Source organism: Battus philenor, unplaced genomic scaffold (genome assembly GCF_028537555.1).
Source record: "Battus philenor isolate CCGP_79_NKW_IND1 unplaced genomic scaffold, ilBatPhil1.0.hap1 SCAF_16, whole genome shotgun sequence".
NCBI lineage: Eukaryota > Metazoa > Arthropoda > Insecta > Lepidoptera > Papilionidae > Battus > Battus philenor.
The window spans coordinates 3,548,023-3,563,217 of record NW_027181678.1 but is presented as its reverse complement, the minus strand read 5'-3'; the positions used below and the strand labels follow the sequence as shown (position 1 = coordinate 3,563,217).

At 33.4% G+C, this 15,195-nt stretch overlaps 1 protein-coding gene across 2 annotated transcripts in view; it reads left to right on the top strand.

Annotated features, from left to right (window-relative positions):
- The window catches only part of Lar (tyrosine-protein phosphatase Lar), a 457,256-nt gene that overhangs the window by 385,450 nt on the left and 56,611 nt on the right, over nucleotides 1–15,195 (top strand). For both annotated transcript variants that reach the window (XM_068762567.1, XM_068762566.1), the window contains exon 6: nucleotides 14,722–14,916. In XM_068762567.1, coding sequence (XP_068618668.1) covers nucleotides 14,722–14,916 — 195 coding nt within the window. The remainder of the gene's footprint in view (nucleotides 1–14,721; nucleotides 14,917–15,195) is intronic.

Genomic DNA, 15,195 nt, shown 5'->3' with positions numbered 1-15,195 from the left:
AACAATTGAAAAATGTTTAAATTTGATGTCTTTGTATAAAAACTGGTTAAAGGTTTTCCTAAAAAGACTCTTCGGAATATACATTACACGTACGTGTAACATGATTCGCATGTCAACGACTAATGAGCGATGTGTCACTTGAGACAATCGTCAAATTTGACTGTGACGTCACGGGACACCTTGAACAAAGTGTCTCCGTCTCTAATTAGAAAGAAATATATATTTCTCAGTCGTTTATTTTATTTTAGCTTCTTGTTTAGTAATAAGAGATTAAATGTACAAACAATTTGGCTACTTTCTCTATAAATACCCTTTACCACGAATTGATATTATACCTAATTTATTTTAAACTTTAGATATGTTTTTATATAATAATTTTTGATTACAAATAAAACTAATACATTTGTTACGTGATAAAACAAGTAATTCCTAAACAAGCTTTAAATCTATGAATGTAATACTTGATTGCTATAACGTTTTCCTTTAAAAACACAAAGTCATGAACATGTCTATCTTAGCGATATCTTCATGTGAGAGATTATGCCATGGTTTGGCATAAGTAAGCAACGACGGTTAGATAGAGTCGGACTGAGCACGTTTGTCGGATCGACGAATTATTTTCAGTGAAGGAAGCATGAAAAGCAAATAAAATAAATAAGATATGTAATAAATATTTCTTGAGGTTAACAATGACAGAGATAATTTTAATATTTTTTGGAATTCAAAAATCATGCACAGAATTAAAAATAATATTGAATGAAGAACATCCTCCCCAAAAGACTGATCATACAATGACTGATCTTAGGCTGCACGCTTTCAGCGACTTCCAGCGGCATCTCACGATCTTGACAACCTTGTCGATGTGTTGTTATATCCACAACAGCGTCTACTGGGTCGTACTACTGGCCGTTCACCATTCGAGAACCTTTCAGCCCCAAATGGCAGTTGGATGCATGAGCGAGATGCTTCGCCCACTGGCCTATTTAGACGAGCCATTCTTCAATTTACGTCAGTGACCTTGGTTCTTCTGTAAATCTCCCCGTAACTATTGTAATACTGACCTAGCTCAAAAGAAAAAAGCATATTTTTTAATAAGTCGTTACAAGTCTACATTCTACGCATGTAAGCGTAGACTAAAAACGAGAAGTGTGCGTCATTCAATTTGCGTGAGCGGGGAGTGGCAGCGAGCGGAGTATTGATGTCGTTACATTCAATTGAGTTATGTACTCAACTCGACTTTTGTTAGTTAAAGTAAAACAAGCTAAGATTTCATTTCACAAATCTTCCGGTTTTTTTTTTTTTGGGAGGAAAATGTAATATCCATTCTTTATTTATCTTTTACTTATATTAGCTGCAACGAGAAAAATTATAATAATGGTTGGAATATATTTTTTTGTATTTAGAACAAATTCTTTAGTTTACCAGTTAAAACAACACGGCCCCACCTCGTTGCACTTTATTAAAAGGCGATACAGCGATTTCAGTAGCACTATGGAGGCCGTACACAAAGGTACCATCGCTTTTCGATCTATAAAGTTTAAGTGATTATGAACTGTGGGACTAATAAGATATAAAAAGCACCTACCCACAGGCGTTTTTCAAGCTTATGAATGTATATATAAACATGGAATATTATTGCTTATTCTAAGTAATATAATAATTCTTGCGTTATTATATTCACCCAGGTATTTTTTTAAACGTATTATTCTTAGAAATATAAGGTTAAACTATATTCAAGCCTATTTAATATTAATATACACAACAAAACATTATTATAATTGAGTGTATTATAACATTTAACGTACTTGTAAGTCTGCCGCGAGGCATTTAGTTTATTTTGATAAAATGTATGATCTGTCGATCTATATACTAAGCTCGTTGGCTTATACCTACGTAAGACTGATATTTTATACTGTTAGACAAGTCCCGTTTTAAGTATTACATTTTCAAAAGTAGACTTGAAAACAAGTGATAAGAGTCACGTTCATTTAAACAACATATATTAGTATGGATTTTTATTTCATCTTATTTTACAATAGATGATTTGTTTTAAAATGCTTCCACTGTCAACTATTTATGCCCACGCATATGGTCAACCTATACAGTTGTTAATCAATCTCTAAGAAGGTCGCCTATCCACTAAATGCATGACCTACACACAGTTTGCCAGTCCATGGTCCTCCAGAACTTAAAGACCCAGGACCATCTATTCTGCCCGGTATATGACTTGCCCACTTAGTACATTATTTATGTTTTCTTTCTGTACTCTGTTCTGTCTGTAATCGGTGTTACATAGCTCCTGAAGATGCCCCGTGGAGGGGTGAAACACGTGTTGAGTTATTTAACGGTGGCAGTTGTGTAATTCGCATTGTTTGCCGCATGCGCATTTATCAGCGGGCTAGCGGGCGGTGCACTTTATTGCACGACTACCACTGCATGTGCGGAAGTGGCTAAATATTGGTCCTTTTCTTACTTATTTATGTTTTTATACAAAAATAAAATTTCATTGTTTTATTAAACTTCAAATACCTCTACCCTTTATCGATTTCCGAGAAGAAATACGAGTTATAGCGAGACTGGTAATTTCATTCCAATTTGGTAATCCTAAATTCGATTCCTTGCCAATTTTTTTAATACAACTTGGAGTTTGCAGATGAGTTATTGGGATCGCGTCACATTTCATGAACAGGTGTTGTCACTTGTGTTTATAAAGGTGTGCTCATTACACCGGTGTGGCGTTACATCGTCGTATGTCGTATTACGAGGCATCGGATGGCTCGGTAAGGATACACCCCGGCTGAAAGGGGGTCTGTTTCCGCTCCCTAATCGGAGGCAATTCGACGCCGCGAACTGATGGATTGTCGACGCGGTTATTATTAACAGGGAGGAACGCCTCTCGGGTTACGTATTAGCTTAACTCGTGTAAAGGTATATTTAATTTCATCATATAGCCGCAAGACGTTCGGATCTGGACCTCTTCAAGGTCGTCTGTCTATATGGTAGGAGAACTTACCTTAAGTACACGTGCGGCGAGACGAGAAGAGAAGCGAATATAGCTTTTTCAGTAGCACTCTAGTATTTATTAATGTTGATGATGTCGATCTTTTAATAGCTATTTAAATTAACTCGATCGCATTCCATATGATAAGTAAAATATTAGACATTATTTATCCGCATGAAAAACTTAATACGTTATTTTATGCGTGACTTCAAATGTCAGACTATTCTAGCGTACTAAGGTCCTACAACAAGCGCAAAAGTCTCTGGGGAAATTCGCAAGGTTCTATAAGGGACCTCAATGGTTTGAGGATTTGCAATGTGTTTTACCGCACTCAAGCAAAACAGGCGCATAAGGCAGTTATATACAACTTCTTGGTATCCTTCGCAATTATTGTTACTGACGATATTTATATATTAGTCTTGCCATAAATATTATTGCAAACAAACTATTTTTTTTTACTTTACGTAACATTTATGGCTATTATTGTTCATTAGTTTAATACTTTAATATAAAAACCATTAAAAATTTATAACGATTACTCGAAGTCATCTCCATTGGCTGCAGTACAGAGCCATTTAAACGTTGAGGCCAGGTATCAATAGCAGCACGCACTCTTTCTATAAGAAAATTCTTTAGTGCCAAAGAATGGATTGTTTTAGCGACGCCAAATTATCATGGTATTAGCTGAGTCTCTTTATCATAGTTAACACCCCATCAAAACGTCATCGAAGTAGGATAATGTTCAAGTTGTACTATGTTTTACTAAGTGGAAAGCTACTTCAAAGCTTTCAACATGAATACCATATTTTTATTTGGTAAAATATTTGTCAATAATAAAAATGTTCTCATGCGTGAACAAAATTTTTCTATAATCTCCCTTTGCGTACTGCTTAAATATTTGTTTTGATGTTACGATTATATTATCTTATTTTAATCGATCGAAGATTAGTAACTCTTGTAGACAGCTGTCTATATTCTTATGTTGTCTCTAAACTATTTTGTATTATAATTAAGACCACAATGACTCATCAAAAATTTATAATAAACCTTTTCATTTTCAAAGTAATAAATTCAAGAGTTTTTAGTTGATCGAAACTGGAACTTTGTTTATCGACCCATTAACGTGGTTGATATCACATGATATCGATTAAAAATTGTAAAATTTCGCTTAAAAATGTCAACTGTTGAGTACTGAGCTGGTGGTAGTTGACGTATAATATTGAAACAATTAACGATTTAAAAGTATGTGTCTCACTCGAATATAGATATGTTGAAACTAGAATTTGAATAATGTTTTATTCAAAAATTAAACACATTAAAAATATACATTGAAGGTATATCCGTTCTTACAGATTTGATGCTTGAACGAATTTTTATGTCAATCATTTAAAGAAATAATCTAATAGTGTCATCTGATCATAATATATCTTTATGCCCCTATCGTATAATAAATAGTGTAAAGGAATGAATTGACCCATTTTACTTACTTCAACAACTTAGAAGTGAAACAAGCTATTTGCTTAATTTTCGTGAGCGGTCACCATTATTCGATTCCATTGAAATAAGTACCTATCTATGCTTAACAATTTATACTTAGTTAAGTAGTCTGTAATGATTTTTTTCTCGTTTTTTTCCGCTCTCTGGCTCCGTTCACGGTGAATCCATTCTTTCAGCGCTTCTTTTTTGTTTTTGTTCTGTTTGAATTGTTAATTACTGTTGGCCAGCTTTATAAGCGCTTCATTTGTTGCAATTAAATTGAAGTTTTAACTTAAAAGAGAAATCTCTTTATTTAATGTTACAGTGCTGAAGTTTAGCACTAAAATAGGAACACAGTAGGCTACTCTATTCTTTTTGATCTATATTCGTATTGTTATCTGCTTTGGATCATTTATTTTATAAGATGATAACTTGTGTAAGTTATGACAAGAATGCCAAAAGATTCCAAATCGATACAAACTATTATCAAATTGCGCTATCCTGTAGCACTAAGATGTACAACGATCAGCAGATGATAGCTATACCGGTCGTACGCAGATATCACACGACATTATTTGTGGCGGCGACAGTCTTGGCGCGCTTTTCGCCCCTGGACATTCTGGCAAAGATAAATGCAAGGGCTTACGACCGAAAATCCGAAAGATTTTCTCTCCGAAACCAAAAAGTGTTTGCCATCTTGAAGAATTTTCTTTTTAGAAATAATATATTTTATCAAAGTGATTAGTATTACTTTATTCATTTTACTGACAAGATATTATTCAGCATTCATCAATTTCGAAATAATTTAATTGTTGTAAATTGTATATTTATGAAAGGATCAATTTAAAAACAGAATAAAAAATTTCGCTCGAATTCGGAATTCATAAAACGGGACTCAGAAACGTATCTCCGCTAACTCCCCGCATAAAAATTAAAAAACACGCACAGGAACGGATGAAGGAAAATACATAAAGTTTATTGCCTCTTTTTAGGCCCAGAAAATAAGCAACGAAATGAGATGAAAATGTTTAATGTTTAAAAGCAAACCGCAATATATTTCGCGCTCGTTTTACAGCCGGCTGCGTGCTCTCTTGCGCCTTTAATAACAGTTTTTAGTCTAACGCAAAAATTTCCTTGTTTATTGACTGAATACGAAGCTGTCGTGTTCTACACGCCGATTAAAAGGATAAATATGTCTATCATTTGCTGTCGATTAATGTATTGTACACCCTAAAATCAATGGTTTCAGAAATTATAAGTAAAGTAATGATAATGATAGCAAGACCGAGTTAGCAAAATTCGGATTACTACATATTAAAATTAATTATTGTTTTCTATCTGTCCCTGTAGGTTTTCTACAGCTAGAAGTTATTAGCATGTCGCGCATTCCAATTGAAAAATCAATTATTGTTACTTGTTTACGAGTGATTACTTACATGCTGATTGCTGATTGGATATAGGTATAGATCGCTTTTTCCTGATAAACTCTTATAACCAATTACCCTATATTATGTTTTTACGAAAATAATTGAAAAGAGACAGTCAGCCTACACACTGATGTGACATCAAACTATACATGTATACGTTTTTTTTACCTCTCGTTCCCTTTGTCATGTGTGGCGCAGGTACGTTACATTTCGGGTGAGTTTTTAAGGTTTTTTAATTTTTATTTACATACTCTTTCCTTCCTTCATATTACCTTTTATGCCTTCCTTTTATCCTTCATATATTCTATCTTTTCTCATTTGCAAATTCTCTTCCATAAATCACCTTTCTTCCCTCATTTACATTCCCTGATCACAATTTTATATAAAATATCATGTGATGAAAATGAGTCATTAAAATCTGTATAGTTATGACTCATTTTTATATAATACATTTATTTGTAGTTTTACAATTAGAGTAAAAAACAATTATTTTTTTAAAAAAAACATGATTTTCCATATATTGCTATTTACAAGATTTTTATCGCAATTTGTTTATTTCTTGCGAGTTTTACCAACCCAACCAACAACATACATACGTTACAATACCAACCAGCATCTACATGTATGCGTCAATATAAGGTGGAATTAAGTACATAGAATATTAAGACGAAATTTGTACTAGGTACTATTGTAATAGTGGATTTTCTATATAAAAAAGACACAAAGTAGACTTAGATGTGTGGCAGGTAAAATTAGGTAGAAATCTAAATTTGTCTTGGATTCGTCTTTTAAAATTCGTTTTTCTTGGAACCGTGATATAGCTAAGTTGTTAGAACATTTATATATAGGGGAGATCAATCCGATTCAAGCTTTTCCCGAATTGGATTCTTTTGGCTGTTATACATGAATAAATATGAAAACGTAAAAAAGGCATCAAAGATTTTGGTGTCGTTATATTATTGAATTATTGATCTTGTCTATAAATATTAATGTTGTAGTTTACAGAAACGTTAGCCTCTTCTTTAAATTTTTGATTGACTCTGTGGTTATGCTTGCCGTATACGTATATATATATATATATATATATATATATATATATATATATATATATATATATAGGTATTTGGTTAATAAATAACATCTGGTGTGTTATATATCGATGCTCGAGGCTTGGTAACTGTTTTTCAACATTTATCAAGAAAACCATGTATTAGCGCATAACGCACTTTAAGTAGTGTATAAAGCTAAGTAAAGAGTAGTATATAAAGCAGCGACACATATATTTTTCATAGCCTTGAAGTTGGACAAATTGTAGTAGCGGTAGGTAGGTCACAAAGCACACAGAACACACATCCGTTGGGACCTTAAGGTGTTGGATTGGAAACCACGAACCAGCCGGGGCGGCGTAAAATATCCAGTCAACAAGTGGACAGACGAACATGTTAATATTGTTGGAAGAGGCTGGATGGATGCGGCATACAATTTCTAACTAGTTTTATTGGCAAGCTATGGGTGAGATCTACATCCAGCTGTGGATGAGAGTCCTGCGGCTGATGATGATGATGAAACATTTTTTTTTTCCAAAAAAAATTACTTTGGGTTTAGTTAGACCAAAATGATATACGAGTTAATTTAAAGAAAAAACATGAAGGCTACGTAAAAAAAAAACAAAACGATAAAGCGATTTTGTTTCGGGGAATCACGGAAAACGCGATTACGCGACGTCAGGGAAGCGGCGAGGGTACGCATCGAATACGATTTTCTTCGGATGGACGTCTTTTATCAAAGGGATCTTATCATTGGGATAACTTAATTTCGCCGAGGTTGAGAATTGACTTTCCGGGAAAAGGTAACTGTAAACCCCGACGCCACAAATGTGATCGCTTACACGTAATCAAAATTTCGTTATAATTATTCGCCATTCGCTAAAAACATTTTTTTTAATATCTTTTCACATGGATATAAATATTTACAACCGTACAACTTTATATCTGTTCACCTGTACTACAGGCGACACATTCAAATGATCCATTGAAAAGTAAAAACTGAATATATTATTTTTGTCGTGACTTATGCGGTCAATCAACGGCCTTAGACTGCTATTTTATTAATTTGAAGGTTCCTATTTCTCGATATAGTGGCCAAGACTAAATATCATATATTATAATTACGAACAGCATAAGAAATATAAATAATAAAACAAGAATCAAAAATCAACACCAATGGGAGTACGTTTATATTAAATAAATAAAAAAATGAAAATATCATGTCACGCATATATCAATATCATCAATTAACTAAAAGTGTATAACTATAATTTAGTTTCTAACAACATGGAATAGATTTCGTAGCTTCTCCAGCTAAGTCGTTCGCTTACATTAAACAGCTTTAAAGCGCTTTGACTGATAATAGTAAAAATGAAAATAAAGTCCATTTATGTTTTTTTATTTAGTTTTAATCCGCATTAATACACAGCACACTAAAGACGGTCTTCCACATCACAGGCACGGTTCCCGCAGCCGATGAAGTCGCCTCCCAAAAGGATTATTAAATCCGTCTTAATGTCAAAGTGGTCCTTTATTCGTCGTCGCTCAGACCGGAGTGCTTTATCCTATATTTGATATGTAATCAAAGACGAACTTATATCCCTCGCATAGATAGGTAAATATTACAAGAGATCTGGCTTAAGAAAATATTTTATCTCTAAAGAAGTATTTACATATTTTATGGCTTCGACGTCATCTTTTTTTCATTAAACATTACGTTTTTAAAAAAGGAATTTGTTTTTATAATTTAAGTATTCTTAATGATTCTAACAGTTTTGTGTAAAACGCGTTTATGGGCGTAAATTCACTGATATCTACACTACCTAATCATAAACAGATATTAATAATGAACTTGCACTTTGACAGCATTGGCAAATTATATAAAATGACCTTTGAGCGGTTTTCAAGAGAATAATTTACTTTCGTGGTTTATTAATATTAAGTATGAATTGCGTAGTTCTGTTGTTGATTTTTATTTCTATTTTATGGACTTAGTAGTAGTCTGTAAAAGATTGTTGCGTTTATGTGAACGTATATCATCTGCTTAAGTTATTGACACTCCAATAAGTGTTAAAAGTTGTAGAGTTTCAAATAATAAACAACCCTGTCTTGAAAAGAGCCATTGCTGCAACTAACAACGAAGCCGATTTTCTTTCGGTCATTAAATTGCCACCGAGTATGGGTACATAGACTAAAGAATGTCGGATTAGCAAGAAGAGCAAAGGATATTGTCGCTGACGGTAGTCTTAGTTTAATCCATGACAGTTTGTCATAGTCCATCACAATTTATCATAGTCCATAACAGTTTGTCGTAGTGCATAACAGTTTTCCGGACACTTGTCATTACGACAATCTTTTGCTTATCACTGGGTGTATATATATATATATATATATATATATATGAATATGTTGTACTTTAGTATGTCATTATTTTCGCAATGAATTTATTATAAATACTGTGTCTTTAAATGTTTATTTACATCGGATTTGCAACTCTATTACTTGACGTCCGTTTTTTGTACTTGATATTATTAATTTGCTTTTTTCTTATCTTTATTGTTTATTATTTACTTTGTTTGTGAAATAAATAAATATGTATTAATTTTCTCTACAAATTTTCCTATAGCTGGAAGTCAAAGATTTTTCAGCGTCCTTACCAGAGGCTGTATGATAATCATAATTTAAAATTTAATATGAAGTAATAAATAAAACTGTTCATCTGCTCACTTAAATATATAAGATGTATACTGAATATTCTGCATATTGACTCTGTTATCACTGTCAATTCCATTTGCTCGAGTACCCGTCACCGACTGTACGATATTCAGCTTTATGAAGTTCCTTTAAAGGAACAATTTTAAACAGCACGCAATGTGAACGCAATTTTGTAAAAAAGGGGGAAAAGTTGAAGCGCAATTTCATTTACGAAAATCGTCCGTAGTTTCAAATTACTTTTATGTATACATTGTACTTAAATAAGTTCGCATACAGCAGCAGGCATTTTGTTCACTTAATGATTTGGAATATTTTTTTTAAATCTTTTAACTTTTTGCCTTACACGAGGATTAAATTATTTGAAAGAATACTTTTTATATTTTTTACATAAATATTTATAAAACGTGAAGATGTATTACCTAAGTAAAAATTTTTACGAGCAGTAATTAATGGATATCTAAAAAAGGTGTATAGTTTTGGAAACACATAAAAAAACACAAATTTTAACTATAAAAATTACACGCATTTGTTTTATTTCAAATATTGGTACATTGATACTGGTTAAAAGAAATATATCAAAATCCACAGATAATCCTTGACATACACATAAGGCTTGCGGTTACCACCCTCTTCTGTACATGTTACCATATAAGCAAGTAAAAAAAAACTAATATACCTGCTAAGAATACAAAAATATTTTTTTATTATTGTTGTATTTTATTCACGTATAAAATAATTGTCAAAAAACCAACGGTGAAGAACGAACTGGGAGAGTGGTATAAACGATCTAATCCTCGATTAATCTCTCGTTCCGTGTTCCGGAGCCCTCGAAAACTTTACAGTCCTATACAAGGATAATCATATAACAAGTACAAGCAATTACGAGCTGGCTTCTTGTGGAATCATTAACGAGACGTTTCATAGAAACCCGCTCGGTGGTTCCGGATCGCTCTTACACGCCGCATATTTCGACCCAATTAAAGTATTCATTACCTGTAATCTATACAACACTTTTAAGGGGTTGGGCTTGAGTTTGCTTTGAAAATTGTTTAGCGAACCGTTGATTCTAATCATAGCTAAAAAAACATCATTAATACCTTTAACGCTAAATAAAAAATAGACTATTTCCACGTAGTCTACGGAAGTCACCATGGAGCAATCTCACCTTACCAATCAAGCAAGGCAGTCATCTGTGAGTCGCTTAAAAGATCATTGCAAAGGTTTCTCACATACCACATATTAGGACTATCAAACAAAACGCACATAGAAATAAGCCGCGTGTTGTGGATTCCATGTCTAATCTGAACTCTAGGCCCTTCGTAATATCGCTTAATACTAGATTTTAAAAGTCACTAATGTTCTATACTTTATAATGTAAATCTCAATCAATAATAATAATTATTTCCTGATTTTGGCTAAATCCGAACGAAGTAGTATGCTAGATTCAAAATGGATCGTAAAGAATACGTTTAAAACGTTAAAATCGTAAAAATATTTGATTATTTAAACATTTTTAACTGCAAAATTCGTAACTTAAATTAGATACAAATTTAAGAAATTTTGATAATTAATGATGTTAAGCAAGTTCTAAATTTGTGAAATTAAGACCTAAAATTTGTTGTTTAAAATTACCGATATTCCCGCAACAGTGTTAACATCGCAGAAGTCGGCGAAACTTTGCGCAGGCGCCGCGTCATAATCGAAGTGGCCGCCTTTGTGAGAGTCGGAACGGAGAAAACATTTCAGGAAATCTTAAAACGCCGGTAAAGCGGAGATAGTGAAATGTTAATTCGCTAAATGAAATCCCTCCGCCCGGCCCCCGGCCTCGAACTGAACGAGATTTGATTAACCAACAAGACTGACGTTATTTCTTGGGTATTTCGAATTTCGTTTTGGACCGGTAATCCAAGATTCAGATGGCAGGATTGTTCCGTAAAGTTGGGGCGTGTAATTCTCCGCTCGCTGGCGGGTCCCTCCCGCGCTAATTCCCTGAATAAGGAACTTCAACGGTTCTTCAAATAGACCGAGTTTCGGAATTAACTGAGTTTACAACGCGATTACAAATCCGTGAAGTTATTACTCTGAATAAGTTAATTCTTGCGCTACTCTTGGGAGGTGAATTTCTTTCTGCGTCTCCATTTTTATTCCAGATTTTTTATATATTTATTTATGCCTTTCGTTGAATTACGTGCATGTCTTACGTGTTTGTGGTACGTTAGTGGTAGCCCAACGGTGGAAGAGTGAGATTTGCGATCATAGGTAACAGGTTCGATTACCGGGATGCTGTGTTTATTATACAATATACACACTGTGCATTAATTATTAGATTGCCACTGTTTTGCTTTTTTGTATTGCTTGCCAAGCATAGCCACTGTGATATAATAATTACATAGATGTCTTTGGGGGAGGGATATGCCTTGCAGTCTTCAGCTAAAAAGAAGAACAAGGAGATTATGTTATTTTAAGCTAATCCTTAAGCTCTCAGCATTCTTTAGAACAATTTGAATATGAATCATCATTGCCCGCCGGCCTAATTATAAATTCAAGTTTATACTGACCTTTGAATCACAAGCTTTTTGTATCGCAACACTTACTTAGAAACTATTACATTGGTTACAGGCCACGGCAAGACGATGATGAACGAATGATGTTTCACTGAATACGTAACGCGAATTAATTTCGTTATTTAAATGTGTATTAAAAATACAGGGCGATTGTTTATAAGTGTAAAAGCTTTAATGTGGTTAATGTAATATTTCAATTTGCTATCAATCAATGTATCGTATGTACTGGATTGTACAATCCAAACAAAAATCAATGATTTCAAAATAATAAAAAACGTAACGATGAAAAAGCGATTACAACATTATTCACGTAGGATTACTTCATTCACCTGTCGTGTTCTAATAAGAAAAAATATTTCAGAGTGATCGCTTTAAAGCTTTAAAGTTTTTACTAATAAAGAGCTATATATGGTTATGCACCCTTTTATTTTTTATTATATTTTATTCCTTCAATGAATTGTGTTCACCTCTTTAAGCCTTTCACATCTGTAACTAATCTTCCTGTATCCTGTGTATAAACAAAGTAGTAAATAATATCTTTGTTTTCGCTTTTAAAATAGGTTTCGTTTTGGTTAAAAATAAGAATATATTTTTGTAACCTATTAAGGTTTAGGTAATTAAAATAAATGTTATATAATCTATTCGACGTCTAAAATCACAGGAAAGTCGGCGGCACTTAGGGTTGCGTGAACAGAAATCGCATAAAACGCTTAAAATTATAAAATAACAACCGGCCTTATTTATATTGTTTGCCCAACCTCTGTCAACCTTTTTAAAGGGATGGCTACGAGAAATCTGCATAAAAAATCGGCCTTTGTGCACGACGCTTTTAAACATTTCTTTGTTCAATTTGCTGTGCTTCGGTGATGAATAAAAAATCTTATTTGATTCGAGAACGAAAGCCCACGGTTCTTTTTACTTTTATTGCTAAATTCGTGAAAAGCTATTTATTTCAATTGACACCGAGATCTCCATCTCGTAATGTTAGCCGTCAACTCCATTGGGAATTTTTTATTAACTTTCGAGGGTTCGGGCGGATGGTGAAGTACCCGCCCAATATAAACGGATTACGAATTACACAGGCCCTCTTATATTGCTATCACGATCCCTAAATATATGTATTGGTAGCTGAGATCCCTACTCACCTAAAGGTGATGCCGTAATTATGTATACATTACAAGTAATGTATAGAGTTGCATTGCCAGTATATGTAAATCTTACCTGAGTCGATTACTTTTACAATCTATAAAGATAAACAGTTTATATGACGTACATTTATCTAGAGAACCTGAACTAAATACTTGATTCATTCTTTGTCGCTTTTAAGCATATTTATCTATTGAATGGGGGCTAGGCTCGGGATTTCTCTACGAAATAAAATAAGGATATGTGTAAATGAATCAAAGTGAATATATCCTCCAGGATTCACAATTTGAAGTGGCAATAAGCTAACCACAGAACCCATAGAACGTATGGCTTGACTACTGGAGCAATTAGGTTCTGGAAGCCAAAGACTGACAATCGCTTGTAACCAGATCTTTTGTAAATCTATTGGGGAGAGTCCAGTAGTGGAAATCCTACGGTTAAAAATATGCGGCGAATAATGTTCGTAATAGAAATTTCGTTTAAAATTTCGTATGCAGTTGACATATGATATTATTTTAAGACCAATAAATTAAGTAATTATGTTTCTTTTACAACTAATGCATCATATAACGGTAATTATTTAGTAAAGTAAAAGTATTTCATTTATGAATCCTTTTGAACAAATTTGTTGATTATTCATTATATAAGAAACCGATATAAAATGCCAATTTTTTTTTCTCTGTCTTCTTCAATGTTGATTTTAAATTAGATGAAGTTGACAAACCGTTCATTAAGGCGTTGACAACATGCTTCGAAACACCTTTACGCTTACTTATCGAAACCAAAATGTCTCATGTCTGTTTTGATTTGGTTATATACGCAGGTGATAATTAATATCGACTTTCCCACCAAGAAATTTATAACTCTAACTAGAAGTTGTCGTATAATTAGTTTGTAGTATGTGATTAAAGTTATTATAATGGAATCCATTGTTTTATACATGTTACACCATATGATTATGTTACATATTGCAGACATAATTTATATGAGATATATGGACGAACTTATCATGGCAGATTCGATATTTTATTTTTTTATTTTTAAATAATGTTTCATTAAATCGTTTTTGATTCATAATTTTTCGGGATTTTGTGCGAGGTATTTTCACCCGTGTTACAGAAATGAGGTTTCACATCTATAAATAAGAAGTAAAATATTTTTTCAATTGTATTTTTAAACTTTATTTTTTACGACTCAAAAAACACTACCGTATATTTATGTGGTGATTATTGTATACACCTGCAAACACAAAATTCAAAATTCGCTTTACTATATCAATGATCCAATGTCATTAAAATGCGTAAGACACAACTAGACTACAATTAATTTTATTTTTGTCTTTACAGCGGATAAAGTGCCTCCTGGATTTCCGTCTATCACTCCGCCGCCGACCACTATGGTCGTGGAAGTTGGCCACACAGCGACGTTGCCATGCCAGGCAAGCGGCAACCCTCCGCCCAGGATCAAATGGCTCTGGAACTCACTGCCACTAGACGTTGCCTCCAACCCTAGATACGCGCTGCTCAATGATAAAATGCACGGTGAGTGATTTAACAAATAATATTCACGAATTTTTTACGAATTATATTTATTGCAGACGACCTTGTTAAGTTTGTCGGATAAATACAAGCTACTTCTAATTGATCCTTGTAGAAATCTATGCGGAAAGCAAGTCCAGTGGTGGACGTCATACGGGTAAAATAAAGACCTATTATAGCCTATAGATTTTTTTTTGATATCTCAAATATATCAAACAATTGTAACCTCTTATCAGGGGGGGTAATGTAATTTATTGTGAACGTAATCCCGAAAGTAAGACA